The sequence below is a fragment of the Falco punctatus genome (assembly GCF_963210335.1).
Source record: "Falco punctatus genome assembly, chromosome: 16".
NCBI classification, from domain to species: domain Eukaryota; kingdom Metazoa; phylum Chordata; class Aves; order Falconiformes; family Falconidae; genus Falco; species Falco punctatus.
In genome coordinates, this window is record NC_137596.1 from 7,575,510 (window position 1) to 7,603,217 (window position 27,708).

Sequence of the window (27,708 nt, forward strand, 5' to 3'; positions counted from 1 at the left end):
ACCTGCGCTGGTGATGGTGCTCTGAAACACACCAGCCATTTGATACCGGATCTCGGCTTTCTGAGACGGTGGTTTAGTTTTTACATACGGAAACGTTACGAGCTTGCTCTTGCCAGAACTGATAAGTGGATGCGGTGCCTCCTTTCTCCCCTGTGGTATCCTTTTTCTTCAGAAAGCAGTCACTTGACTCCAGTTGAGCAAATGTGGCTTTGTCTGTCCAGGCAGAAAGGAGCCGGGTGCGTGAGGACACGGAGGCAGGTCTGGTGTTTCAGAACAAGCTGTGCCCAGCACATGTTCAGACGAGTCTTTTGGAGCTGGGGGTTCAGGCGCGGGGGGCTCTCTCCTCCTGTTCGTGAGGCTTTGCCTGGGCAAGCTGCTCTGGAAGAGCGTTTCTGAGTGACATGGTTGATTGGGATGGCAGCAGGGAGGTGACACCAGCTGGGGCAGTCCTTGGAGTGCCATTCAGCTAAATTTGTGCTGTGAATTAAAAGGACAAAAGGTTGCAGTTTAACCCGGGAAGCTTGAGGGAAAGAGATTTAACTTACTCATTTTGTCAGGTTCTTTTTATTGTTCTGCTAACCTTGGTGGCATGGAGCCAGAAGATTAACTACTGCCAGGAAAAAAACTAAAAAACAAATGAAAACCAGTAATATGATCCTTATTATTGCCACTGAGCTCTGCAGAGGATGAGAGAAGAAATTCATACGAGTTTGTTTGCTGCTAGATGATGCTTTGAAGCTAGGTTGCTGCTGTGTTTAGCATCTTCCATAAGCTTTAGTTAATGTTTTTTCGTGGAGAATAGAGATGGGGCCAAAAAGAGGTATTATAAGAGAGATGCCCCAGTTAGGAGTCAGAGCTGAGGATACCAGGGCTTCAGGAAGCGTTCAGGTAGGATTCAGAAAGGCCGTGGAAGGATGGAGCGGAGGGTGTCAGAGGTGGGGTGACAATGCTTCAGAGAGAACAGAGGGGTTTTTTGGGGACATCGATGTCAGGGAGTATGTTGTGCAAAGATGGTGATATTGCGTCCTTAGTACGATGCAGCAGGTACTGTAAGCATGACTGCTGGAAATTGAAGTCTAATGCATGTTTCCTCTCTGTTGCCCACAGTGTGCCAGATCCTCCCAAAAGGAGTGGTGGGCGTCCTGGGACCTTCCTCAAGCCCAGCCTCGAGCTCTATTATCAGCAATATTTGCGGAGAGAAAGAGGTAAGTGGAGAAGTTCCATGTCAGAATAAGTCTGTGTCCTCGCACTTGGCTGACTTGGCCCCAGTGCCCGGCGGCTGCCCTGGGATGGGAGGGTGACGCGGGAGCCCCGGCTCCATCCTCTTCGTGATCCGTGGCAGGCCGGAGGTGAGAGCAGGGTCCCCCACCCCCCACTACAGGTAAGAGGCACTGCAGAGGTGCTGGCCCGTTCCCCAGCCCTGCCTTCTGTACGTTGTCCTTCAAACCGACGATGCTCTCGGTGGGCTCTGGTCGCAGCAGTGGTTCCCGCTGACTGCTGCCTGGTACCTGGAGTGCCTGGGAGCACAGCGTTTTGCTGGTGATTTAGTAAGCATAGATTAGGTTTTTAATTTACTGCTATACCGAGCATCAGTGCCTCCTGCATGGATCCCATGCAGAAGGGCTTTCTGCAGCCTTGAAGGGTTTCATTTGAGAGATGCGCATCAATGCCAGGTTCCAGCCACAGCCGCACAGCTCACTGCAGCTTCCACTCTGCCTTACGCTGCCGTCTCCCTTGCCTGGGGATGCCGCTTGCAGTTCTTGCTCAAGCCTGGTACTCTGTTTCTCAGTTGTCATTTCTGTATGTGCACACCTCTGCTTTCAAGCTGTGCTCCCCAAACCTTCTCCGGCTGATGTCCATGTGCCTCATTATCCCCAATGTATTCTGTCCTCATGCCCCAGCTGCAAGGCAGAGCAGGGACGTTACCTCCACTAGACAGGGACAGTGAGGTACCTGCCTATGGTACTCCTGGACATCCTTGGCAAAGATGACTTGCTGTAGTCATCCGCGGTACCGTCCTTCCCATAATCTACCATGGCTTCTAATGATTAGAATTATCATCCCTTTTCCTAATGCAGATATTCTTTCAGATTCTTCCTTTTTCTTCTCTCTTTTCTGCCCCCTTTGTCCTTGTTTTCACCTGTATCACCTTTTACTTCAGCTTCCCTCACGTGCAGAACTGATGCAAACCATGTCCCCACTGACTAAGGGGTGCAAAAACCAAAGCCTGCCCTGGCGGATGCAAATCCCAGCCAAAGTTCCTGGGTGTGACGTGACTTTGTGCACGTACCTGGAAAGCCGTAGCCATTTCTGTTTGCTGCTGTTCCATCAGTGCAAACCCTTTTTTTAATCTGTGTCCAGACTCTGTGCCTGACAATATTTTATAAGCCTTGAACCATCTTACACTGATCTGGCTCTACTCAGGGGAAAAGAAATTGAGTTCTCTTCTCATAGTTCATCCCTTTAAAGCCAGATAACATCTCTCAGCCACTTAGTGGTCTCTCTCCAGAGCCCAGCCTCCAAGGAGGGGAGTGCCTGGAATCGAGCACTGTAAATAATTTGCATTCACAAATTACTGCTCTTCTTTGTTCCCTGAGAATCACCAGTGTTGAAGAGATGGAAGAAATCTTTTAGACCTGGTGCTTTGGGCTGCAGCAGGACAGGTCTCTTGAGAGTATTTTGTAGTGCTTTCCCCAGTTAAATGTCGCAGACATGTGCTCCATCCCAGACAAAGGCAACTCTGCAGTAACAGATTGCAAGTGTTTTTCCCCTGAAATTCATATTCAGCCCGAGCCTCTGATCTAAGTCTCTTCATTTTTTTTATTTTTTTTTTCAGAAATGAAAGGTGAGTGCTAGTGCACTTCTAAGGTATTTGATTCTCACGCTTGATCTCAGCTGCCCTCCTAGTGATGTAAACCTGCAGTAACTCCCTATGATTTATATCACAGTAGCATCAGTTGGTGCCACTGTGTTAAACGTGATACAGCAACCCAGGCAGAGCCATTGTGCTTCCAGCCAGCCATCAGGTAAAGGACAGAGTTGCCCACGTTTTACCACCGAGGTACCAGGTGGTGGAGAGACTGGCCTGGTGTTCACCGGGAGCCTGTGCTAAAACTGGGGGATGAAACTGTCTCCTGTGTTGCCCCTCCAGTGCCTCTGGCCCAAAGGTTTCCTTCCCTCCTGTCCAGAAAGGGGTGCTGCACTGGGGCAGAGCTCTTGGAACAGAGAGGAGGGCTCCGGGGCGGAAGGTGAGGTGGAGCAGGGCACTTGCAGGAGCTGCGGCGTGGCGGCTGCTTCACCCCTGGCTGCAGCTCTCTCTGCTCTGGGAGCGGCTGTTGCTGCAGGTCTGAGTCCATCTGGCTCCCCAAAGCCATCAGCGCTCTTGTGCCGGAGCTACCCTGTCTGCTCTGGTTAAAGAAATTGGCCTTTTGCTTACAGGCTCCTTCTCTCCCTGTTAACGGAGCCTGGGATGAGGGCGGCAGACTGAAATCAAGGCCGATAGCAGCTTATTACTCTTTAACTTTCCTATTGCTAACCAAACAGCTTATGCTGTCAATAAAGCAGCTATTACAAGCTACTAATAGCCTTTCCCAAGAGGAGAGAGATGGGAGGCATAGGATGATAGCTTCAGAAGGACTAATAATGAAGGAAAAGAGGACTTGACACTCCTCTAATAAAGCCGAAGCAGATGTTTCCCATTCTCTGTCTTCTATTTCTTCCGAATAATTCACTCAGCAAAAGGAAAACAATATTCCTTCTTATTTGGCTGAACTCCCGGTGTCTGAGCTTGACCTGTCTGCCCACCCGCCCGTCCCCTCTAGATGAGCCTGCGAGCTGCAGCAGACCTGCCTCGGCGGGAACCCTCAGGGTGTCCCCCCGCACAGCTTCCCTGCTCCCCCTTCCCTGAATTCCCTGGGAAACGGCATCCCACTCCCACCTCCCGTTCCATTGTAGTAGTGACAAGTGCAGCATTATTCGGGTTTGTGGTTACAGTCCCATTGGAGCTTGCCCACCGTATGGCCACCTGTTACCTCTCCGCTGATTGAAAAAGCCCAAAGCTTCTGGCTGCTGCATCTGTTCCTCTCTCTCCTGAGCCTTGCCAGCGCAGGGTCATCTTGTTCTTCCCTTCATCTCTCCTAATTACCTGACGACACATCCGTACTGCAGGCAGGGGTGGATTTGCAGCACTTCATCCATCTAGCACACAGCAAAGGTCTGGGGGTCTCCAGCATGGGCTGTGTAAGTCCCCGCCTGCCTGCAGAGCATCCTCCATATTTACCCAGGCAGCAAGCCCAAAATGAAGTGTGGGCCTGGCTACAATTAGTGCCCAAGCTAATTAGGTTGAACTCGTCTGGAATGGTTTCCTGTGCTGTAATCACAGCCCCCGTTGCCTTTCTCTGAGTGGCTCAGCAAGACTTTTCCTGATCCACTCCTTCCTGTGGCTTCTTGTTGCTGTGATAATTATTTTCCTCTTACTATTGCACAAATCCCACCCTCCTTTCTTCACTCCAGTGATGCTTCTGCAGTTTTATTGCGATATTCACTTTCTGCCTGCTGTGCATTTCACACCAAAGGTCTTTTATGGTAGATTTACTTGTTTTTATTTCTTTTTCCTCTTTAATTATGTTTTCTTTCCCCTCCTCCCCACTTAGGTTCCTCACTTCAAAGTGGCACCAGAGGAGTTCCTGAAGCTGCAGCTCCAGCGGTTCACCACCCTCAACCTCCATCCCAGCAACACCGATATCAGCGTGGCTGTGGCAGGAATCTTGAATTTCTTTAACTGCACCACTGCCTGCCTCATCTGTGCCAAAGCTGAATGTAAGTCCTTGCCAGGCCAAGCTTGGCTGCCCCTCTGCTCCCAGTGCCTCCTGTTCTATCTCCTTCTGCACGTTTGGTGCCTGCTGGAGACGGTCCCACAGGCAGCGTGTGAGAGCTGCCTCGCTGCTGCATCCCAGGGTGTCCCAGGGTGTTCGTCTCACCTGGCCGTGGTGGCAGGGTCTGTGGCAGCAGCAGGCACTCGGTCAGAGCTACCCGGAACAGCGGAGGACCGTGGGGCAGGTTTTCCACCCTGTTGCTCTCGTGGAGGTGTTTGTGAGAGGAGGAAAGGGGATGAGGAGAGACTTGCCTGCCTTCTGTTTGATAATCTGAAGAGAGTTTTGCTTGCACAGATGGGGTTTTGAAATGGAAAAAAAAAAAAAAGAAGGCTTAGATTTGTTTCTGGAGATTATTTTAGGCAAGTAAAGCTTTTTGAAATATGTCTTTCTAAAATCCACGTGCAGTTTGTGGCCTAAAAGTAGAGCTTGATTGATGGTCAATACACTGCACACCCTCTTGGGCTATGCAGCCACACATCTGCTAGTAATTGTGCATCTGGATGCTGGAGCATTCACCTCAGCAAGACCGTATTCATCTCTGCATAACTCTCCTAACATGGCAGGAGCAAGCTCTGCATCGCGGTGGTTAGAGTAAACTGTCCTCTGCTTTTTAAGGTCGGCTTGTAGGTAGGTAGCTGGTGTGTAGTGGCTACAGTAGTTTTACTGTTGTTATCCTGCAGCCAGATTCATTAGCACTAGGGTTTACCATACAAACAAACTTAGAAGAGCGGCTTTGAAAAGTCACATAGATCCAGTGAGAGCTTTGGGCATACTGGCAAGAGCTTAGTGGTCTCTGGCCACGGGGCCAGGTACAAAGGAAAGGCAGCATCCTTTCCAGCTAGCCCTGGGCAGCTTCACACCACCAGTTGTGTGAGGAGCGCGGTGTTGTGGCAGACTCCTGCACAGGGACAGAAGTATTAGGAGTGTCTTTGCCTTTTCTTTTTGCTTTATTTACCTGAGGAGACCACATCCTCAGCAGATGTAAGTCAATAAGCATGCTCAGATTTACCCGAGCAGAGGACTTGACCCAAAATTATGCAATTAAAATCATGCTAATGGTCTCCTACATTACTTCTAGTGCTGGAATTTTTCATTGTCTAACCTTAACCTTAAGCAAAAAGGAAAAAAAAAAAAAGAAGCAGAGAAGAAAAGATAATTAGGTTTTCTCACCTGCCATGCAGCATGCTCACAGCTCTCTCATCGTGCTGCTGCCAGACACGGAGCACATACACATCAGCACAGCACCGTACACCCCTGCCCTGCCACCCAGCTGCGTGCCAAAACGTGCAAGGGCCTCCCGTTGAATGCAGCCTGGCATTAATATGATTCTTCATTTAAGTGGATCCAAACCTTGGGAACCAAATAGCTCACATTAAAATAACGCCCTTTTTAATTGAATCAATCCAGTTTATTTTACTCTGGTATTCCTAGATAACTAAGTATGCAGGGTGTGCTGTGCAACCCGAGTCCTTCCCAGACCCAGGGAAGCAGTGGGATGGGTGCCTTTCATGAATCCGGCTCTTTGTGCTCCGGTAGGACCTTGTCTGAGCTAGGCCTGAGGCACAACACGCTCCGATGATAACAGAGTGCAGAAAAGGCATAACGCAGCTTCAGTTAGGAGCACAGGCCCCCATTTTCCCTTAGGACAAGCAGTGCTCCTAAGCACAGTCCTTAACTCTAACTCAAGGCACTTTGGGTTTTTGGAAGGTTCCCTGGAGGCAAATAAAGGGAGCTTATGAGCTGTCTGCTCATCAGTGAGGAAATGCTGTTTTGAGGGATGTTACTATTTAGATCCCAGGAGGGAGAGTCATAGCTGTTTTGGTTTAAGTACCAGGCTGTGATGGGACTCCTGGGTCCTATCCCATCACGCTCACACTATCACTGTAAGGAGTCACATCCTTCCTCTGGGGGCTGATTGTAATTTCTTCTGGCAGAAGCAGAAAATGACCCTCAAAGTCAATGAACTTGGGCCAGCCGAAGTGTAATGCAATGGTGAACAAAATAAGATTATGTGACTCAGTTTCTCTGCAGAGTGGAATAATTAGTTGGTTTGTGAATTGCTCTGAAGCCCTAACTTGGAAGCATTTGTGTGAATCCACAGAAACCTTAACGCAAAAAGCAAACACAGACTAGTACAGGGGTGCACAGACTTCGCAGGAGCTGCTCTGTGGGCTCTGATTGTCAGAGGGGAGGAGATAACACACAGCGTTTAGAAAGGGAGGCCAGGGCACTGAGGTCAAAAAGCTTGTGCACGGCCTCAGGTCCCAGGGAGGTGGTTGAAGCAATGCTGTTGGGTGTAAGAGCGAGGCCGGAGGGTGGAAATCGCCGTTTCTCTTCCCAGCCGTCAGGATCAGGCATTGCACCAGTGCAAACCCAGTGCAACTGTAAACAGAGCTGCTGGTCCCCCAGGCCCTGGGCCGCAGAGCTCGGAGAGAAGGAGGCCGTCTCCTCTCCAGTAGCCTCACTGGCCAGAGCAATAAACATGTGGAAGGTGGGACTCCACAAAAGCCTTCAGGTCCGGCCTTTCCTGCTCCCCAGGGCCGTTCCCTGGCAGCCAGCTGCAGGGTGGAGCGGGTGCTCTGGGGGGGAGGCCATACTTGCAGAGAGCTTGGGGGTGGGCTACTCCTGCCAGCTCCAAATTTTTGCATAGGAAAAGGAGAAGTGAAATAAGCAAGTTCAGCACTTCCCACCAGCCAGCTCGACCCAATGACATGCCCCAGTGTGTGTCTGTGGTCCCCATGGCGCTGTTCAGGCAGCACGTGCCTGATGCCACCTCTGCATACGGTGGTGACGGTGGTCCTCGCTGCAGCGATTCAAAGCTGCTGGGAGGGATCCACAAGCCCTTGCTGGTGTTGGGCCTGTGGAGCACCCTTCTGAAGTGCCTGTCTGTCAGCAGCAGCATCTCACACCCCTTCATCACCAAACAAAAGGGAATCTCTTCAGATAATAGAGACTTCCCCCCACCCGGCAAGAGCAGCTGCAAGCAGGAGGCCTGATGAGGCTACAGGTGGGATCTAACGTGCTGGAAATTATAATTTCCGTAAGCCAGAGGAGGAGCTCAGTCGCTGGTTTTTTTTTCCCTGCTCCCACTTCCTCCTCTCTGTGCCTGATGTGCTTTGGGAAACGTCGCGGCTGGGCTCTGCCTTCCTCAGCGCAGAGGCCAGGGTGGCCCTGGGCAGGGGGAGAAGGTGGCCACAGCGGTGCAGATGGAGCCAGCAAAGAGGACAGTGCAGAGGAAGCTGCGGGTCCGATGTGAATCACAAACTCGTAGCGGTTGGCAGAGGGATGCTCTCCAGTTTGCAAGATTAACTTACAGCTGAGATATACAACCTTTGGCATTAAGGAGCAGGATCTGATTTTATTTCTGCAGGAAATTAAATCAAAAAGGTATATTTCCAAAGGGGAGGGATGAAGATTTCCCTCCAGCCACCTATGCTTTTCTGTGAATTTCTGCCCTCTTGAAAGTCACGTCATGGTGTAAACCTGGGCTTCTCCCACCAGGACGGTGGTGTGCAGAGCAGTGCAGTTTCCCTTTTTCCTTGAGGTCTGTCCCAAGCCAAGCGCTGCAGGGCTGCAGTCTCTGGTGCGCTCCGTATGGACTGCGGTGCAAGCACTTGCTGCTGCTACCCCCTGCTTTGCCATGATGCTTGCCTGGGAACATTCTCCAAGGGCAGAAGTATTTTAGGTTCAGTGATAGTCTTGGCGGGTGGTGCCCAGCGGCTGCACCTAGTGCTGCCTCCCCTCTTCCTAAACATCCACTTCTTACCGAGTACGGTGTTAAATGCCATGAAATTTAATATCGGTTCAGTTCATCATGGAGAAAAAGGGTAAGTTCCCATGTCTGGGTTTTTTTTAATGCAAGACTTTTATAAAGGTAATAAAGTGCCCTTCCTCAGTTTTGCAGCAGCAGATTTTGCTGGGATGAGCTACAAGCAAATTTTATATTCTCAGGGCTGTTCCTTGCAGATGTGGAATAAGGTGAAAATAAATCCCACAAGGATCAAATGGAGAGTTTAGGGAAAATGTACTGTTCACTTCAGCTAGCATGCAAAAAAACCCCGAAAAAATATTCAGGTGCGGTCTAGTCCGTGTGTCCTGGACACAGAGTGATTTCACTGGCTAGTGAGAAAAAAAAAAGAGGTTGGTGTAATCCAGAGAAGTCCTGGCTGCAACTGTTTGTGTAGTCCCTTGCTGGGTTCCTGTGTATACTCAGAGAAAAGGTAAGAGGCAAATGCATTGTAAAGAGCTCGGCGCAAACTTGGCGTCCTGAAACACTCACTGTGAATGAGAGGCTCCTCATCTTGGATGTATCCCTTTTAATGCACTGCTTTGTTACCTTTGTGAAGTGCTGGGAGACCTTGAAAGCAGCGCGCTCTGACGCTAATCGCATTGCATTGTGTTGCTTCTGTGGACCCCGACCTTCTGGTGAATGAGCGGGTTTGTGCAGTCAAACGTACGGTTAGGTTAAGAGTAGAGCCCTGACCTGAGGATGAGTTTTTCCCCTCCACCAGCTGTGACGTGGTTCTGCTGATCATTACGTTGTTTTCAGTTTCCCCCAGTTCAGCTTTCCTCCTTCTTTTGGGATTGTTTTTCTTCAGAGATGGGATGTGTGACCATGCTAGCTGTGTGTGTCTGGGTGATGGTTACATCTGGTGGTCTCTCTGGTCAATCAGGTTTGAGAGAAGGCTATTCCCTGATGAAACTCAGCAGCTGGATAGAAGAGACGCTTTCTTGCCTAAGAAAAGCTGCGGCGGAGCTTTGACGTCTTGTTAGACATCAAGGAAGCTGTGTTGGAAGGAGTCCTTGCGGTGACCTAGCTGCAGGAAGAAGCTTCAATCAGAAATGCCGAAGGCAATAGGGCACAAATCCAGGGAAGTCAGGGCTCATCCGTGTGGGTGCTCACTAATTATTACTTATTTTCTTCAGCTCCCGTCTGAAGGGAGAGCCCGGTCCTGTGGGCTGCGTGGGGAGTGCTCAGGTACCAGAGCCCTGGCTCTTTTCCGTGGCTGATCACATCCAGACGCTGCCCGAAGAGGCGGAGGGCTGTGCTGTGCCAGGGCACTCGGAGAGCCGGGCAGGGGCAGAGACGCAGATGGCAAGGCGGAGAGAGGGAGGAGGGCTTTGACGTGGAGGTGGGTCTCCAGAGACCTTGCCCAGTGATGGAGCCACTGGACTGCAAACATCTCTAACTTCTCCACAAAGCACCTTGGTTGGTGGGCTGGTTTTATTGGCTTCTGTGCTGCTCTAGGAATCCCCAGTCCACAAGCAATTCCACACTGTGCGAAGACTGTACTCACAGTTTTTTTCACGATTTTTTTTTTTGCATAGACCTATTGTTGTATTTTTTTCAATGACCTCTGCTTTGTCTGACTCTCAGCAGAGCTTTCCATCCCCAGGGACACATGCCCTTGGAAGACAGCAGCTCCCCATTAAAGTGCTCCAGGATCTCCAAAGTGTATCAGTTGTGCCTTGCAGGGCACTTAGTTTGGGAGATAATAATGCAAAGGCTTAGGAGGAGGAATCGTCCTCTAGCAACCAGTGATAACCAGAACAATCTCACGTGCAGGAAGGTGATGCAGAACTTGTCTGGACTCTGGGGTCCTGAGCAGATTTGTATCAGCAATCTTATCTCTTCCCAGGAGGCCTTTGGGGCCACTTTTTGCCTGGAGAAGAGCTGGCGTAGCTCCGTCATTTCCCATTCCCTGCTGGCCCACGCAGCGAGTCTGCGCTGCACCCCCAGATCCTCTCTTTTGCAGCACATAGGCACGGAACTACAGGACTGCTTCCTACTGGAGATGACTGTGGGCCCTGGGTGAAGTGCCTTTTGAATCAAGCATAAAATTTAATGGTATCTGTTTTTTTCTCCCTTTTATTTGAAGGCCTTTTAAACCTAGAGAAGTTGCTTCGGCAGTTCCTAATTTCCAAGGACACTCTCTCAGTTCGGATGCTAGATGACAGCCGGGATCCTACCCCTCTCCTAAAAGAGATCCGAGATGACAAAACTGCTACCATCATTGTACATGCCAACGCTTCCATGTCTCACACCATTTTGCAGAAGGTAAGCGTCTATTAACTGTCACAGTTGTAAATGCTGCTGCTTCCACTGAACAAGATACTGCGTGTGGTACATGAGCGTGCACACGCAGGTGCTGTATGATAATGGAGTGTAAAAATTCCTGCAGCAACACTGGAAATGGTCTCTGCTGAGAAGGGAATTGCCACTGATGGAGTTTCTGAGGAAAATAATTTGCTCTCTCTTTCCAGGACTGTATCTGTAGAAGCAATGGTTTAATTGCTCTGAACTGATGTGTTTGCTTTCTAGAAGTGGTATGTGCTTTTGGCTCCTGTTGCCGTCAAACAGCCGTGGCGGGCTCCTTAGCAATCTGAAATTAGTCAATCAGTGCAATAGCTTTTTCTTTTTTTCTCCAAGTACATTTCTAACTTTTTGCTTCCTTTTTTATTGTCTTATTAACCAAGATTTTATTTTAATCATGTTTATTTTTAAATGGTCTCCTGCTGCAGTTTTTAGCATTTGTTTTGATAGTCTACTTCAAAATTGAGCAGTGGCTCCAGATGGAGTCTAAAGTTGTGTAGAGTTTCCCACATCCTGGAAGGAACAAGAAGTACTTTCTGGAATGGAGGCAGGATCCACGCAGTGGGGTCCCCCCTTGGCTGTTGGTGCAGGCATTACACATGGTGTCCTGGCCGCGGTGGCAGGGAGTCAGTCATTCAGAGGCCTTGACTGTAGCAGATTTAGCCCAGATGACAGCCAGCAGAAACTATTAGAGCTGGTTTTATTATTCCCCACCCTATCCAAAGATTTTTATTCCACTGCTTGCAATTTTGCATTTATAAATAGGCAGATGTGGGGGGGGTTGGGGTCCCCTCTATGCCAGGGGGGGTGGCTTATGGGGTTTTTACTTCTTTTTTTTTTTTTTCTCCTGGTCCCTGTTTCATGCTGCCTGGCTGCTGAGGGCTGTCCCCCTCCTCTGTTGCTATAGTGACTTCCCACAGGCACACAGCAGCGCTTTTCAGGTACCTGCAGTGTCCCTTCCTGGCTTGAGCATCCTTCTGCCACGACTGATAAAGATGTCGGAGATCGCCACGATTTTTCAGCAGTTCAGTAAAACCTAATGTAGTCTACCTGGCTAGCGGGTTGTAGGAATGGAAGGCAGTAAATAACGAGCTTCTGATCTGGCAACTTCTTGCACCTTGGGATCCTGGGAAGTATTTTCTTTATAGAGGTGCAAGCAGAGTAGGGAGTGAGGTTGTGGTGAGCAAACTGGTACATCCTTGGCCCCTGCCCATACGTCACCAAAAGCAAGAAAAACGCATTTGAAAGTGCCTTGTGTCAGACCTGTCTCAGGGGACCAGTCCTGGCCTCAGACAATGAGAGAAATTGCAATTTCTCATCTCTTACCCCTCTGCATATGGTCTGGAGACACATGGTTGCTTCCTCGATTACCAGCCTGTCCCGGCTGCCCACCTGCCAGCGGGCACGTTAAATGGATGGGAGCGATGCTCACGGGAAGCGCTTTGTTGCTCGCTTTGATATTCTACCGTTGAAATCAAATGCACTGACTTCAAAGGGGGTCAGAGGGAGAGCTGACATTATCACTGTCTCCAGGAAGGGAAAAGGGAGGGAAATGGGTGCCAGGTTTTATTGTGTAGGGGCTTAAAAATGAGGTAGCTCTCTGGAGAGCTGGCTGAAAGGCAGGTCGGCGGCCGCCTCCGGAGTCGCAGTGCTCTTTTGGTCAAATGACTTTGCTGTGTCCGTTTTACCACCTGTGCAAGGGACAGTGTAACCATGTGCAACTGAAGTGCCAGACAGAGCCAAACCTAAGCCACCATCAGTCTTCTGTGGGCATCCAAAGCTTTCCCCACTGCCCCCCGTGTCCACTCCCAGTGCAACAGTGGTGGCCTCGGTTTTGCACAGAAATAGGTAAGGAACAGGCAGGAACAGGGAGAGGTGCAACCTGAGCCGCCTCTTCTCTGTATCTTCACCCACTTTCTGTTGTCACCATCTCCAGCTTCTGGGGGAGATGGAAAGCGACTAAAACCAAGTAAGGGGGTGCTACCTTTGGTCCTTCCCTCCCTGCCTCCAATTCCTCTGTGTGGTCTGGGGTGATGGGAAAACCTCTTTGCCAAGGTCCAGAAGCACAATTTGAGACCAGCTGTGCTTGGCAGTGAAACATTGGCTGTCAGGAGGATCTGCAGATTAATCCCCCACTTTCCTGAGCATCTGTTCCTGTAACCAACTCCGTGTTTACTGAGAATTTTGAATTTTGGAAAAAGGACTTCAATTATCTGGTCTGTGGTCTCTAGAACAGATAATCCTGTGGAAAAAATTGCGTCCATCTCTCTGCATCTCATACACTTTTAGCCTCTTTTTTTTCTATTTCTGTGGCCATTGCAACCCTGTCTAAATTCTGGAGAACAGGCTGAGTGACTAAATTTCATTTGTGCTAATTAATTTGCGGGACTGGAGCCCAAATCTGACTGATACATGTGGGAAAACCACCACTGGGAAGACTGTCCTTTTTCTGTAACTCTAGAAGGGCTCATTCTGCCTTGCTCTCTGCACCAAGGTGTTTGTGGTGCAAGGAGACAAGCCCTGAGCGCTCTCGGCTCCTGCTTTCCCTCACTGTGTTCAAAAAGGTGGTGGTAGCTGAACAGGAGAAAAGCAGCACCCGCTTCCCGAGCAGCCCACCTCAGCCAGCCCCGCGTCCCTCCGGGCATACAGCGCGCCCGAGGAACTGCTCATCCCAAGGGGCTCTGGAGGTCTGGGGGCTGCGGGAGCCCACCTCACCTTGCCAGGGTCTGTATGGACCGTTGCTGCTGGGGGTGCAAAAGCTTTGGCTTTCAGTGGGTGTCCTTCTTCCAGGTTGTCTTTGGCTGGATACACCCGCGGGATGGGGCTGGGTGCAGAAATCCCTGTACGGGAGCAGGGATGGCCACCACGGTCCGGAGCTGCGGCTCGTGTGGTCTTGGGTGGTTTCTCTCTGCCAGGCAGCCCCTGTGCAAGTGCTTTGTCAGTGCTGTTGCGGAGAGGAGACCCCAGAGGTAGGCTCAGTCCTGCTGAAAAATTGGTTCCCCAGACTTTAATTTCACAGGTCAAATTGTGTTGCTGTGTCCCACCCTCCCCTGCCTGCAGGAAGACAGCAGCACTTGCACGGAGCGATAAGGATGAAAAAGCAAATGTGGCCCAGTCTCTGCCTTGCCGGAGTGGAGACTGAAGATTGTCAGGCTCTGGTCTAATCTCCTTTCCTCTCCTTCACAGGCAGCTGAACTGGGAATGGCATCTGCCTATTACACGTATATCTTCACTAATCTGGTAAGACATTTTTCTTGGCTTTTCTCCCGTGTGCATGTAGACTCATGTTAATAGGAGCTGATCTCCCCGGCCCATGGGAGTGCTGGGGAGACCCATGTGCTTGTGGATCAGGGAGTTTGTGGCAGAGGGGGAGGGAGGCACGGACGGGTGTCCCCCTGCAACATGAGCATCAGCCGTGGGGAGTCTCGCCCTGGCCTTTGGGACGCGAAAGCCGACAGTGCCCAGCAGTGCCGATGGATCCCGTGTAGCTGCCAAAGGCAGAATTTGTGGCCGGAGCTGGTGTGATGAGTTGTGTGTGTCCTTGGGAAGCACCAGCAGAGGAGTGGTTCCTGGGCGAGGGCTCGGGAGGGTCCCGCAGGAGTCAGCCCCCAGACCCGTTCCCTGTGCCGGGACAAGGGCCGGCTGTGCCGGGGCGTGCGTGCAGAAGGCACCACGACTCCGTTCCTTTCTGCTGCGCCTCTGAGAGTGGCTGTGTAAGACAAAGGAAGGATGATACCATAAATGTTGAGAGGCAGAGCGGGGTATATCTTCAGCATGGCCCCTGGTGATTTGGCTTTATAGCTACTAATAACATTAATGGGGGGATCGTGTGGTTAAATCCCCGAGTACTGTGCTAAACAAGGAGTAATGGGCTTAGGCAGCAGCAGGGAAAACCCAAAATAAATATCAGAGAAACTTCTCTTGCTGCAGCAGCTTACAAGGCTCTTGAACAGGCTGCCAAGTGGCGTGGGGGAAATGCTGCCGCCGGGGGAGACCAGATACCTGCCTACCTACCTATTAATGCTGGCGCAGGGATGATGGAAACCTGAGTGCGGCAGGATGGGCTGGATGATTAAGTGGAGGTGCCTTCCAACCCCAAATGATACTCATATTCTCTAATTTCTATTAATATTTATGCCAGGGTGTGTGTGTGCCAGGAAAGCCGAGAGCTGAATCACGCTTTGTGTTTGGGTGGGAGACAGACGGGAACGGATGGAGCCAAATGTGTAGGCAGGAGAGCTGGAGTGGAGAGGAGGAGGGGGAGAGAGTGAAGTGGAGGGGTTGAAAGCCAAGAGCCATTGGGACAGAGAATGGAAAAGGGATAGGGAAAGGAGATGTCAGAAAAAAAAGAGGAATGCAAAAAAAAAAAAAAAAAGAAAAAGTCACAAGCTCCCTGCCTGAACTAATAGCGTTCTGACTCCTGCTTAGCGCTCAATCCATAGGTCCTAACCTTGCTCAACATCAGTCCAGCAAGAACGAGCTTCACTGCGGCTGTTCATTGCCATGCAAACGGTTGGCACCCAGCAGGAAAGCAAAAGGAAGGGATGTGCTTGGAGGGGATCAGCCAGCGACGGAGCTATGCCCTTGGCAGGTGAAGGTCATTTGTTTTAAAGCAGTGGCTGCTGCTCTGTGATTTCTCAGCCCCGCTGCCAGCCCCAAGTCAGAGTGTAGCTGTGCTGGTGCTGCTGGTAGAGCTGGTGAGGGACAGTGGCCGTCCCCATCAGATCCTGCTCACGACACTAAACCACTGCCGACATTTCCCAGTCCCAGCAAGTAGTTTTCCTGTTGCCCTCTGGTCCCAGCAACTGTTTCTTCTTCCACTTGCCCTCCCCAGTCCCAGCCATCGCTGTGCACCCCTCAGACTGGGACTATGCACACAGCAAGGGATTTCTGTTTGCACCTCACCAGTGGAGTCTGGGTTCATGGATGGTGCTCGGACAACAGAAATAACTATAAAAATCAAGCTTGTCACCACCCTAATTTTGAGCGTGAGTGGATTAAGCACTTGCTTGAGGTCCAGGGGTGAAAATTGTCTTTAAAACCCATTCATGTGGTGTAATGCAATCATGGCAGGTGAGAAGGAAATAAGTTTTGTTGCCATTCGCTCTCACAGGACATTAATCTGTTTACCCAGGTTATTTTACCGCTTTGTCCAAAAGACCAGCCCTCAGCAAAACTAACTGGATTTTTGTCAGGGACCGTTAAAGAAAGGTGACATAGGGCAAAACCTGGGCAGATGGAAGAGATGTTGAAGGAAATTAGTAATATTTAAATGGGGATGAGAGATAGGAGTGAGCAATTTAGACTAATAAATCTGGAGGGATTATCAAGCTCCTAATGAACCCTCTGAGGTTTTGCAATCACTGCCTAATAGAAAAGATAAAATCACAGTGAACTGCTGTCAAGGGAAGCAGGCAAAAAGATGGCTTTAAATGGAGGGAGAACCCATCAGAAAGGGAATAGGCAGTCTGTATAGTGTTAAGCTGCTTGGAGATGGAAAAATATTTCAGGCAAAAAAAGAAGAGAAAAGGGGATAAAATGCTGAATTAAACACCTGCCCTGCGGCACTAGAGGGGAATTCTGTTTCTGTCTTCTAGCATTAATTTTATTTAATAAGCACATCCCAGCCGACAGCTAGTTCTGTGTCGCAGCTCTTCTCTCTGCGGAGTGTTAGATGGAGGCAAGTTGCTGCAACTCCCCTGGCACCGGTCCATGGGAGAGCAATCCGGGGGTGACGGCTCCTCCGTAGCCAGCCTGATGACTGCAGATAGCGCCCGTGTTGCTCTCCCTGCCGTTCAACAGGGAGGCAGAGCGGCGCGTGAAAGCAGATGCCAGCCTTTGGCAGGAGATTGCGGGAGCAAATGAGGAGGAAGTTCTCGGCCCCCAATGCATTTCCATCGGAGCCGAGGCGAGCAGCCTGTTGTAAAAATATCCACAGGCTAATTTACTGTGTGCGAATTCATTATCAGCCTCCTTCAGCCAGCTCAGGGGACCCTTTTTGTCAGCAACAGAAGCTCAACAAATTTTCCAGGAGTCCTAATGAAACTCACAGAACAGAGCAGATCTCTTGCGTTTTTCCTCCCCACGTCCATCACCTGCATACAGGGTACCTGTGGCAACTGAGCACCCTTCTGTCCTCGGTCCCCTTGCAGGAAATCTCAATCTGACCCGTTTCTTCTCGGCGCTTACCCTTCTGGGAGGCCTGAAATTTCCTGGTGATTAACGGCAAACGCTGGCCCAGTGGCCAGCTGCTCCCTGTGCCTTGGCTTCGTGGTGCTGAGGTGAGCTCAGAGCTGCTCATCGTCCCTTCCTCGCTCCCTGGCCGGGCACAGGGTTTCGGTGTATCTGCACAGCTTCTGACCATGTGAGGGGGTGATGGTGTGCTCCATCATGGTAATAGTAATAAAGCCAGTGCATAAATAGAGCATTGCAAGCAGGCTGTTGTGCATTGAAAAAAATGTTCCTCCTAGTGCTGGAAAACCTTGAAAACAGCAGCGCAGAGCAGGACAGCTGTTGGATGCTTCCAAAATCCTGTGCTGCAATTAATTCTTTTAGTTCTTTTAGCTTGTTAATTCTGTGTAGCTTGTTGTTAGTTTTGTCTTCCCCCCCCCCCTTTTTTTTTTTTGTTGTTTGTTTTCAATGTAACATATGGACCTTGAGCTGCGTTTGAATTTCAAAACATTTATCAAGGAGATTAGATGGAAATAATTGAAACAATTGAAATTATTACTGTAAAAAGGAAGGTGTAAAGGAGTTCTAGTAGTGCCTTGAGTCAGATGCTCTGTTCATTGGATGCAGTTTCGTTCCCCAACAACATTGTGTGCAGGTGTCGTTGCTGATAAAACAGCTCCCGTATTCAATTTCCAGAGACCAGATAAATCAGTTTTGGGTTGGGTGTCTTGTTTGTTTCCTGTTTTTTCTTCTTTGTTTAGCAATTTATAAAGAGCTTGGTCTTCATATAGGATGAGGTTTTCAAAGCCAAATTGTCGCTCTGGATGCCCCGTTGGAACTGGAGGGAAAATCAGTGTCCAAATCACCCAGACAACATCGCACATTGCAGCGGGGGCTTGTCTTTATGGCAACATGCTTTGGAAGGAGGGAATGGTGGAAAGTAAAGCAGAGGGAAAGTGGACTGCTGCTTAGTATTTGACCAGGGCTGCGAAGCTTTGGTTTTTAGTGCTGCTTTATGACATTACCTTCTCTTGGTGAAACGACCTCTTTCTCTGTCTGGTTCTGCAACGTGAGCTCCAGCATGGGCCATGGTGTTTGGCCGGGCTGCAGCAGCTCTGCTGGCTACCAGCACCCTTGCTCTCCCTTGCACCGGTGAAGAAGGCAGACTGTCTTGTTATGCTTTGACAAATCTTACCTTGCAGTCCAGCCAGCCCTCCTGATTCCCAGTAGCTGATGCAAACCTTTTTGTAGAGCCCAAATCGTTCCCTGGATTTATGGTTCATATTTTCAGTGGCATGTGGTAGCAGGGCAAACAAATCAGGTTTTTGCAAGGATGCCAAAGCAATTTCTCCTCATTCTAGTAAGCATGAGAAAAGAAGGATTTAGATGAAGCAATAACTGTACTTCCCTGCGTTTTGCTGCCTGTGCTACCTTACCTGTCTGGGTCTTCTTTATGTGTTGTTCGGAGTCCATCCTGTGCTTGATTTCCAGTTGAGTAAATCATTCTCTCAGACACACAGCCCAGGCCCTCTGATGCAAGAGCAAACCTTTCTCTTTTCCTCTGCCCTCATGCTGTCTTGTCCTATTTGTCTTTCAGACTTTCTACCCCTTGTTTTCCAAGAGCTGTGCTTTTCAGGTCCCAGCATCAGCACTTGACCCCTTTGCTTTTTGAGGATTTGTCACTCTTCAAGCCCCAGGCTCCCTGCAGAGAAGTTGGAGTAAATTGCTTTCACTAAGGGTGTAGGCAATGTGTTTTCCTAAAGTGCTCTTATCTGAAGAACAGCCTACCAATTTTAATAGCTCTTCTTGCATGAGGAGGTAAACGGCCCACCCCTACTAGCATACGGCACACTGATGCCTTTGCGACATGTCAACTTTGCAAGAGCTACTGGATTATATATGGATGGTTCCCCTAAACTGCCCCCAAGTTCATTGAGATCACAGTTCCTCTTTAACTACGTGAACGAGCAAATAACAGTGCCTTGGGTAGATCTCCCACATCCACTTGCCTACTCAAAAGGCCACAATTTGTTGCTGTGATGACTTTTTTCTTCCAGAGAAATTGATTTTTACATGTGGCCCATTATAAACTTATTGACTCTGTCAATAGTTTATAAATAAACCGAGCCTTTCAAGAAAACCATAAAGCACTTAATACAATATTGTCCACTTGAGTAAATAAATAAATGTGTTTTTTAGAGGAGCTTAGGAATGATTAACAGGCTTGGCAGCTCAGCCCTGAGGGCAACAGGATCCAGAGAGGCAAAAGGCAGGTGTTTCCCCCACCGCTGTATCTAACAGAGGAGGTCCGATGACCTCTGGGTGGAAATCGGTCACCAGTGCCGGACTGTGAAGAACTGCCCGTAGCAGGGCCAAACGTCCCAGTCACACCATGACCACGCAGACATGCACGAGGCCAGTAGTGATGCTCCGGTGCCAGCCCCTGGCGTGCCTCTGTTACGGGGGGGACAGGAGGTGCCGCCAGTCCCCTGGGAAAGTCATGGAGTTTAATCTGTGTTTTGTGTCCTTTCTTCATTTGCACGTTTTCGTTCCCTCTTGTGCTCTTGCTGCTTTTAATGATCTCTGTCTGTATGAGAGCACTGTAGGGGACCCCAGTGGCACAGGAGACTAAAGTCTTTTCAAGCTTTTTGTGAGGAATCCATGTTTTAGCTATTTGTTTGGGTGTCCCAGGAGGAAGGGCAGTCCTCCTGCTCCCCTCTCTGTCACCAAGTCTTGCTCCGGACTTGACATGTTCACGCCTGAACTGTGAAAACCGGGAACAGCTGCAGAGCAATTGCACCAGTCCCGTTCAGTGCAGCTAGGACCAGGACAGCACCTTCTGCTGCCTTGGACTATGTGAACTAATCCTGCCACCCATGACCTGGGGAGAGACTCCCCAGAGTGTTGTTTGCCCAAAGAACCAGGAGCTGAGATACTTATCTCTTCTGATTAACCCTAAAAAGGTGAATAATGGTGCACATCGGCATCCAGTGATGTCAGCGGCGGAGTGAGTGACGCTGTGCTGACTTTGCACTGGCTGAAGGTTGGCTCATGCATAAAGGCTGCCAGGCAATCTCAGGATGGGAATTGGAGTCTGTATCTGGAGGGTGACAGCTTTTCTAAGCACCAAATACTCTTGAAATGGAGGTTTTGCCAGAGTGAGGGCTTAATAGAGAAATGGAAGCCTTGGCCCAGTATTCTGCTTCCCATCCCACATCAAAACAGAGAAGGAACAGTACAGTGTGTTCTGGACCCACGGTGAGCCTGTCTGGTGCGAGTCAGCCGTCGGTGCCGTCAGAGGGCCAGAGCCTTGGCTGGGGCTGAGGGGAATGAGGTCGGTGCAGCCTGCTCAGCTTCCAGCATGAGGAGTTTCTCCTGCCGAGCACTGGGCAGTGACAGCCTCAGAGGGTGTTTTGGAGGCTGCTAATCAGCAGGTCCAAAAATCCAATGAAGTCCTTGCAGTAATTAAGAAAGGAAGATAACCACGTGTGTGTGTGAGCAAGAGAGAGGAGGGGGGGAGATGGACGTCTTACTGTCAGTGTAGGTTGAATTGATCGGGTCCTCTGCCTCCCAGGGGCTTGGGATGGAGTGTGGGAAGGTCTTGGAGCCTCTATAAATGAAACAAGCCCACTTTTATACTTGTTGCCAGCGTGTGGGTAGTAGTCATTGTCTCCCTGCTTCCCGAGTGATCTAGCTTATTAAAAATGTGATAAGAATCAAGCCAGGGAGCGAGATTCTGCACACACAAATGGGATGCAGAACAATATCACCAGCTGAATCAATAAAGCTGGAAGGAGCTCAATAGCTGATGCAGGGTGCTGAATAGCACGCTGGCCGCCTTGCCGCTGTGGGGGGAGCATCACCAGGAGCCACTTGCTGAACAGAGGGCACAGCACGGCAGCACAGGGGAGTCTCTAGACTTCGCAGCACCACACTGCAAAAAACATTTGCTTATCAGGCAGGTGGCTGTGACACTAATAATCCCCTGCTCGACTGGCCCTTTCCACGCAGGAGTCTCCTCCGGCCTCTTCCCAGGCTTGAGAGGGAGGGTGTCATCAGCGCCAGTGGGGAGCGAGGACCTGGCCGTTGTTTATGGGGTCTACTTTGGTCTGGCAGTGGATCGTTTAGGTGCAGATTTGGGAGGATACTTCATTAATTACATGCTTAAGTATGAATGCTGGCTTTGATGCTTTGCATTGTAAGGCGTGTTGTTAACTCACATCTCTTTTAGGCTGAATTTAGTGCTGTTAGGTTTTTAATTGCTTGCTGTTTTTTGCTCTGCACCTCAGTTTCCTCCTCTTATTCTGGGTGTAATAATTTTCTGGCAGGAGTCGCGGCAGGGGGAGGCAGCGGCGGTTCTGTCTGTTGACCCAGCACAGTGCTGGCGGTGCGAGGAGCGGTGTGTTGCTGCTGTGTTACAGGGCCAGAGCGGAGCAGGCAGGGCAGGAGCGGGGTTTCCATCAGAGACTCGCCGTCATGGGCTGAGATGGGGGAGGGCTTGTGGGCACTGAGTCCCGCTCGGGGTCGGCTGACCCGTGATCCAAACGTGCAAGTCCAGAGACTTGAGCTGAGTAACACACTTGTACCTTACGGGCTTACAGTCCTAATGGAATGGAGACTATAGGCTGTAAATCTCCTGGCGGTAACTCACAGCTAGCAACGCCAGAAAATCCAAGCTCATGACTTTAAAAATCATGAATTACAGAGCCCGGCTGTGTGGCTTTTATTAGCCAGGTTGCCCAATGATCTAAATGTTCAGGTCACTCCATAGGTTTCGTCTGCTGCTGTAAAGTGTGAGTGCAGGTCGAGTGCCGCATGAAGCACAGAAACCCAAGAGTGACTTCATCCTCTAATAACTCCTCCAGTGCTGTCTCCCAGGGAACCCCTTTATATTCAATTAGCTAATGTGTGCCTAGCACTTTGAAAATATAGAGTGCCATAGAATTGCTAAGTGTTGTTATTTAACAGCACATATTTAGTGGTTGCAGCCCTGTAGTAGAAGTCAGAAAATCCACACTGTAATTGCCGGGTGCTGCTGCAGAATTTACTGTGATTTGAGCAAAGCCTGGGGATTTTTCTTCTGTAAAAGTTCATTAATTTTGACTGCAGACCCTCCAGGCCTACTTTTTCTGAGACCTCATGAAGCAGAATATTGACTTTTGGTGGATGCTTTAAAAAGTAGACTGAAAAGACGGGGGGAAGAGTTCAGGCAGCCAGGATTTGTGTATATGAAATTCACCGTGGCATGATTTTTGATGGTCTTCTCTGTGCCTCAGGTTGCACTGGTTGGCATAAAGGAGCTGGACTGAGACGGAGGGCAAAGTGCTGGTCAACTATTGCAATTGTTCCAGTGTGGGGAGGGGGAAAAAATAATTGGCAGTGGAATAGGAGAATTGGCAGTGGAATGAGGGAGATGTGGTTTGCACCCATCACTTTGATTCTTGTGAGCACCCTCTTGTGCTCACCAGGTACCCTGATCTGGCCCGAAAGCATGTGGTTACAAAGCTGTATTTGCACAGGCGGGGGTGGCTAGGAGAAGCGTACCAGGGCTTGGAGTCCTCCTTTACATGGAATCTGCTGACAGGTGTGCGTTATTTTCCTAATGGCTCCTTGCTTTTATTGCATTGGAAAGCTATATTCCAGCCTGCAAGAACACCAGCCAGCACTGCAGGTAAGGAAGAGTGACAACAGAGAGGAGAGGCAGCTGTGAAACTATCGTGTGTAAGCACCTGGCCCACCAGCTTTATCTAGCAGGCAAGGCAAGGTCAGGTATGTATACCACAGCTGTGCTCAGACTGTTTGAAAATTTTCCTAGCTTAGGCAAAAGTCAGCTTCAGTACGTCCCAGTGAGAAATCTGTGGATCTGACAGCAAATCTCGGTGCACCTGCTACAAAGCCATTCGTGTGTCTTCTCAAATCTGAACAGTATTTCTCTACCTCAGTCTTGTCTTTGAAAAGGAAAACGCGTTAACGCTTGCATGCAGACACGTGGCGAGAGGGCCCATTGAGATCATCTCCAAAAGCGGGGTTTCCACCTCTTTCCCCGACGGCGCTCGCCTCCTGCCCGGCAGCGTCGGAGGCTCAGCTGTCACTTGCCATCGGGCCGGCAGGGCGGGAGGTAGGACCGGGGCTGACGGATGGGGCGTCAAGCTCTGGAAATCAGCTGCGTGGTGCAGGCCTTGAATGGCAGATGAGTTTGTGCTTGCAGACCGTGGGTTTGGATATGTCAAGCATGGTGAATGACTGTATAGGAAAGGAAAGAAAACAAACAGGGACAGAAGCTGAGCCGGCAGCTACTGGACTATCTGGATGCTCTCACCCCTTTGCCCTCTGTAGCAAGCCTGACCTTACCAAATCTCTCTTATCCCATTGCAAATGAAACCCCCAAGGATGGTTTATCTCCATCTCATTGCGTAGGCAGCTCATGGCTCATTTGCTTGTTTCTGACCTGGGCCCTCAGAATGCTCTTGTGCATGTCTGATGGAAAAAAAATTAAAGGCAGAGGGCTGGAGCCAGAGAGGAGGGAAGGGACAGGGAGCAGCGCAGAGAAAGGGTTGCGTACAGGCCACGCAATCCCCTTGTGTTGCAGAGGTGGATGCTTTATGCGTATGACAGCAACAGCAATGTGGTTTTCCACAGCTGGAGGCTTGCCTAGAAAAAGACAGATAGGGAGAGCGTTGGCTGCAGGAAAAAGACCAAAGCTTGCAATGGCCAGCCACTGCTAATGGGAGCTGGGAAAAAGCTGCTGTTAACATTTGAACCAGAGCAAATTGTTGACTCTGGGGGGAGCATGCCCAGGTCTGCCTGCGGTCGCTTTCTCAGGCAGCAAGCCCTGGCAGCTGCCTCCATCCTCAGCAGGGCACGGGATCCCCAGGGAAACTGGGCTGATGTGGGTGCAGGGAGCCGAGTGGGGGCTGGGACTGACCCCGTCACCCAGCCAGCCCGAGTGCACCCGTGGGTTCAGCCTTGCGACTGCTGCGTGAGCGGGGCAAACCACACCTCTGCCTCAGTTTCCCCCACGTGAAGCCGGACCAGCAAGACTCGCTCCCTTGCCCGGTAACTGCTGATTTAAGGTGTAGAGTGTAACAAACCTGTCAGGGCCTCAGCAACCTCAGAAACTTAGAAATGTTTTCAGGGGAGAAAAGGCGTAATAAATACAGGCAGTAATTTCAGCTGCCTTTAGATTGGGGCGGTCTGGCCTGAGCCTGAAGCCTTGGACTGGTGTGGCTGTTATGGTGCATAACATCTCATTTTCCTGCTGCGTATACCGAAGCCAGGAGGGCAGTCGTGCAGCTGCTCGCCTTGCGCCCTGCACAGTTTGCCTCCTGCCTCTGGCTTGGGAGAGGTGGTATTTTGCAGGGGTGCAACGGATCTCGTGCTGCTCTGCTTGCGTCCAGGATCTCCTCGGGCCCAGGTCCTCATTAGCCATCTGCCCTCGTTGCATGGGTTGACAGGATGCCGTGGGTAAATGGATAATCTGTCGGGAAGGCAGGAGGACAGTATCATTCAAATGAATCAATAGTTCACAGGCAATTTCATGTTACCTAACGTTAATGCGGTTGTGTCCAAAATGCACTTAATCCTGTGTCTGATCACATTCTCATGGGAGTTTGCCGTGCTGGAATAGTCTTGTAACTCCATGTTTCAGAGATTTACAGACATTGTTGCTACGTGCACACATACGCAGGAAAGATAAAAAATGACTTGACTTGCTGAAATCTCACAGTCCGCAGAGCCAAAAGACATTCGTATTAGTGATGGAAGAGAATGGGTATCCAGCAGTTTCTGAAACTATTACTCCCACCTTCTCACTCCATTTTAGCAATTAGCAAAAGAGAAATTAGTGAGGAAGGTACCATTATTTCCTGTTAATAGGACAAGGAGGGCTGGACTCTTCTGCAGGAACCTGGCTTTGTTGTGTAACTGCTTCCATTGACGTTAGTAGCAAAATAGAGCTCTCCCTTTTTGCTTTTTTTTTTTTTTTTTTATACAGTCATTTTTATACATCTTATGACTTCGCTCTTCAGAAATGCAAGAGGATGGGCCCCACTCTGAAGCCCACTGTCAAAGCAACTTCCCACCCTCCACAGGGCATTAGGATGTCCTGTGAGCAGCATCTCCTGGTACCTGATGGCAGAAGGGAGCAGTGCAGGATTGCTGGGTGGGGAGGAGCTGGTTTAATTTAACAGTTTAAACCTGGTACCACCAAATAGGACGTGGTGATGGTAGAGCAGCTTCACTCAGCAGATGACGCTTGCTGCCCAGCCTGCGGTGTCCAGTTCAGCGTGCTCTCAGAGCCAATTAAGAATAGTAAGGAAAGGATGTTAGTTTCACACCATACGTGGGTCTCCGCAGTCTGGTAGTCTTGGTATTGCTTTTGCCCCGGCTCTGGATGGACAGCCGTTGCCCATGTTCTCACACTGCCTGGGCCCCTCGGCCATAGCGGTATCTGGGCACAGCGGTGTTTTCGTGGTGAATGCAGCAGGGATGTTTTTCTGGGAGTGCCTTGGAGAGAGCATCGCTTGGGAGGTATAAATCTGCTAAGGAGCTCTGTGCTCTGGACCTCCCACAACAGAGCTGACCTTCTCTGGCCAGTTACAGCAGGTTACTGGGTTCATCTGAAAAATATCATTCACCTCACTGCCTCTGCTGTAACCTCTGTGTTACAGGGAACCTCCTGTCAGAAGAATTGGTTTATAAACTGCAAAGAATAACACCTCGCTCAGGCACGGTTGGCAGGAACCACGGCTCAGAAATTAAAAGTTCCCAGAACCCACTTTGCAGGGGTTTGGGTCTGTTTGTGGAACTCGGCCAATAAAGTAGTGGACTTGGCTGACATCTTCATTAAAAGCCTGAGATGGGCAGCACAGTGAGTCAAGTCATGGTCAGCACCCAGGCTCGCTCCTGCTGGCCATGGGTGGTTTTCAGACCCAGCTTGGGGGTGGTAGTTTCACGTGCAGGTTTGCGTAGCCGCGTGGTTGCATCTTCCCTTCAAGGGTGTTGAATGATTTTGAAGCTTTTAGTGCCTGTTTTCTTCCCTAATCCTGTTTTCTGCTTTGGGCTGCTTTAGGAGTTTTCCCTCCAGCGCCTGGACAGCCTGCTGGATGACCGAGTCAACATTCTGGGATTTTCCATTTTCAATCAGTCTCATGCTTTCTTCCAAGAGTTTGTCCAGAGCCTCAACCAGTCCTGGCAGGAGAACTGCGATCACGCTCCTTTTACTGGGCCAGCAGTAAGTAAAATTCATTCCCATCACCCACAGCCTCTCTGAGTTGAAGGTGCTGTAGACCATCAGGAAAACCTTGTGGAAAGAGCCACAGGCTGGTTCTGAGCAGACACTGGCAATGCAGAGGACCGTGCGTAGGTAGAAACTCTGGTCTCAGATGTACATGGTATTGACTAATTGCTTAATCCAAGTAACCCCCGTGCAAAATTGCTCGGGCACATCCCCGGGCTGCTGTCGTACTGCTGTACCTTGGATCGGCTTTCCTGGCGGTCGGCCCTGGGGAGGTGGCACTCCAAGAATGGCAAGGATGACCCAGGCAGAGCGCCTTAGTTAAGTAGGTAGAAGAGGACTTGGGGTGTCAAGCTGTGACTTACAGGGGAGCCTCCTGATCTGGAGAACACTAAAGCAATCGTGGAAGTCTTTGGTCACCCGGACGGACCTTGGGGAGCCATGTGGGTGCAGAGCTTTAGAGGGCATGTCTGTACAGCTTTAAATTCAAGCCTAATTTTAATTTATAATTGTATGTGGGTGCAGGGGTTGATGCAGCTCTGATTCAGTGCTTCCCTTGTGAAATTTGTCCCTGTGTATTTCACCTCTAGGAAAATGGTTTGTGGAAGAGGGAGTCTGGATGCAAGTATCGTAGAAAGGGTTGGGCTTAGGCAGATGCTAAGGGACTGCGTTACGTTGCACGCTTTAACATCTCCCTGATGAGTGTGCAGATCAGCACTGAAATCTTCCCTAGGGACTCTTCATAACTGGGAAGATTTGCAAAGCAGATCTGCAAAATCGGGGCTGCAGCTGGAGCTGGGAGAGGGGAGAGAGAGAAAATGCCACCAGCGGAACCCTTTGCATCATTTTTAATGAACTCGGAGTCCCCTTGACAAGCTGAGGCAGCTGTGTACTGATGAAAACCTCCTTATTATCACTACAAAGTGATCTTACGCAGGCAAAATAAGGAGCTTTCTGCCCTTTTTGTCCACATCCTATTGGCTTGGCATGGAACTCAGGCCATAGTTACTATGCGCCTGGGACCATCCTGCTGTCCCTCCTCCCAGCCCTGCTGCGCAGAGGCGGCTGCAGTGAGCGTGCTGTCTGCCCTGCTAGATCTCTGTAGGATTGCTAATGGGAAGCTTCCCCTTTTAGTCCTGGGAAGCCGCTATCTTGTGGGATAGCTCATACTAAAGAGAAAAAAGGAGGCTCAACAGCTGGAAGTGACAGGAGGGAGGTTTCCTGTGAGCTGCAAAATCCCAGGGCTTTCTTGCTAGAGCTGAGAAAGCATCTGAGGAAGGAGGAGGGAGCTGCTTGCTCTAATGCCATTCTCATTAATCACATTGCAAAGAAAG

General features: G+C 50.0%; 1 protein-coding gene across 3 annotated transcripts in view; it reads left to right on the forward strand.

Annotated features, from left to right (window-relative positions):
• The window catches only part of GRIK4 (glutamate ionotropic receptor kainate type subunit 4), a 217,996-nt gene that overhangs the window by 135,733 nt on the left and 54,555 nt on the right, over positions 1-27,708 (forward strand). For all 3 annotated transcript variants that reach the window (XM_080366403.1, XM_080366404.1, XM_080366402.1), the window contains exons 4-8: positions 1,108-1,205; positions 4,653-4,818; positions 10,754-10,932; positions 14,155-14,208; positions 26,210-26,371. In XM_080366403.1, coding sequence (XP_080222529.1) covers positions 1,108-1,205; positions 4,653-4,818; positions 10,754-10,932; positions 14,155-14,208; positions 26,210-26,371 — 659 coding nt within the window. The remainder of the gene's footprint in view (positions 1-1,107; positions 1,206-4,652; positions 4,819-10,753; positions 10,933-14,154; positions 14,209-26,209; positions 26,372-27,708) is intronic.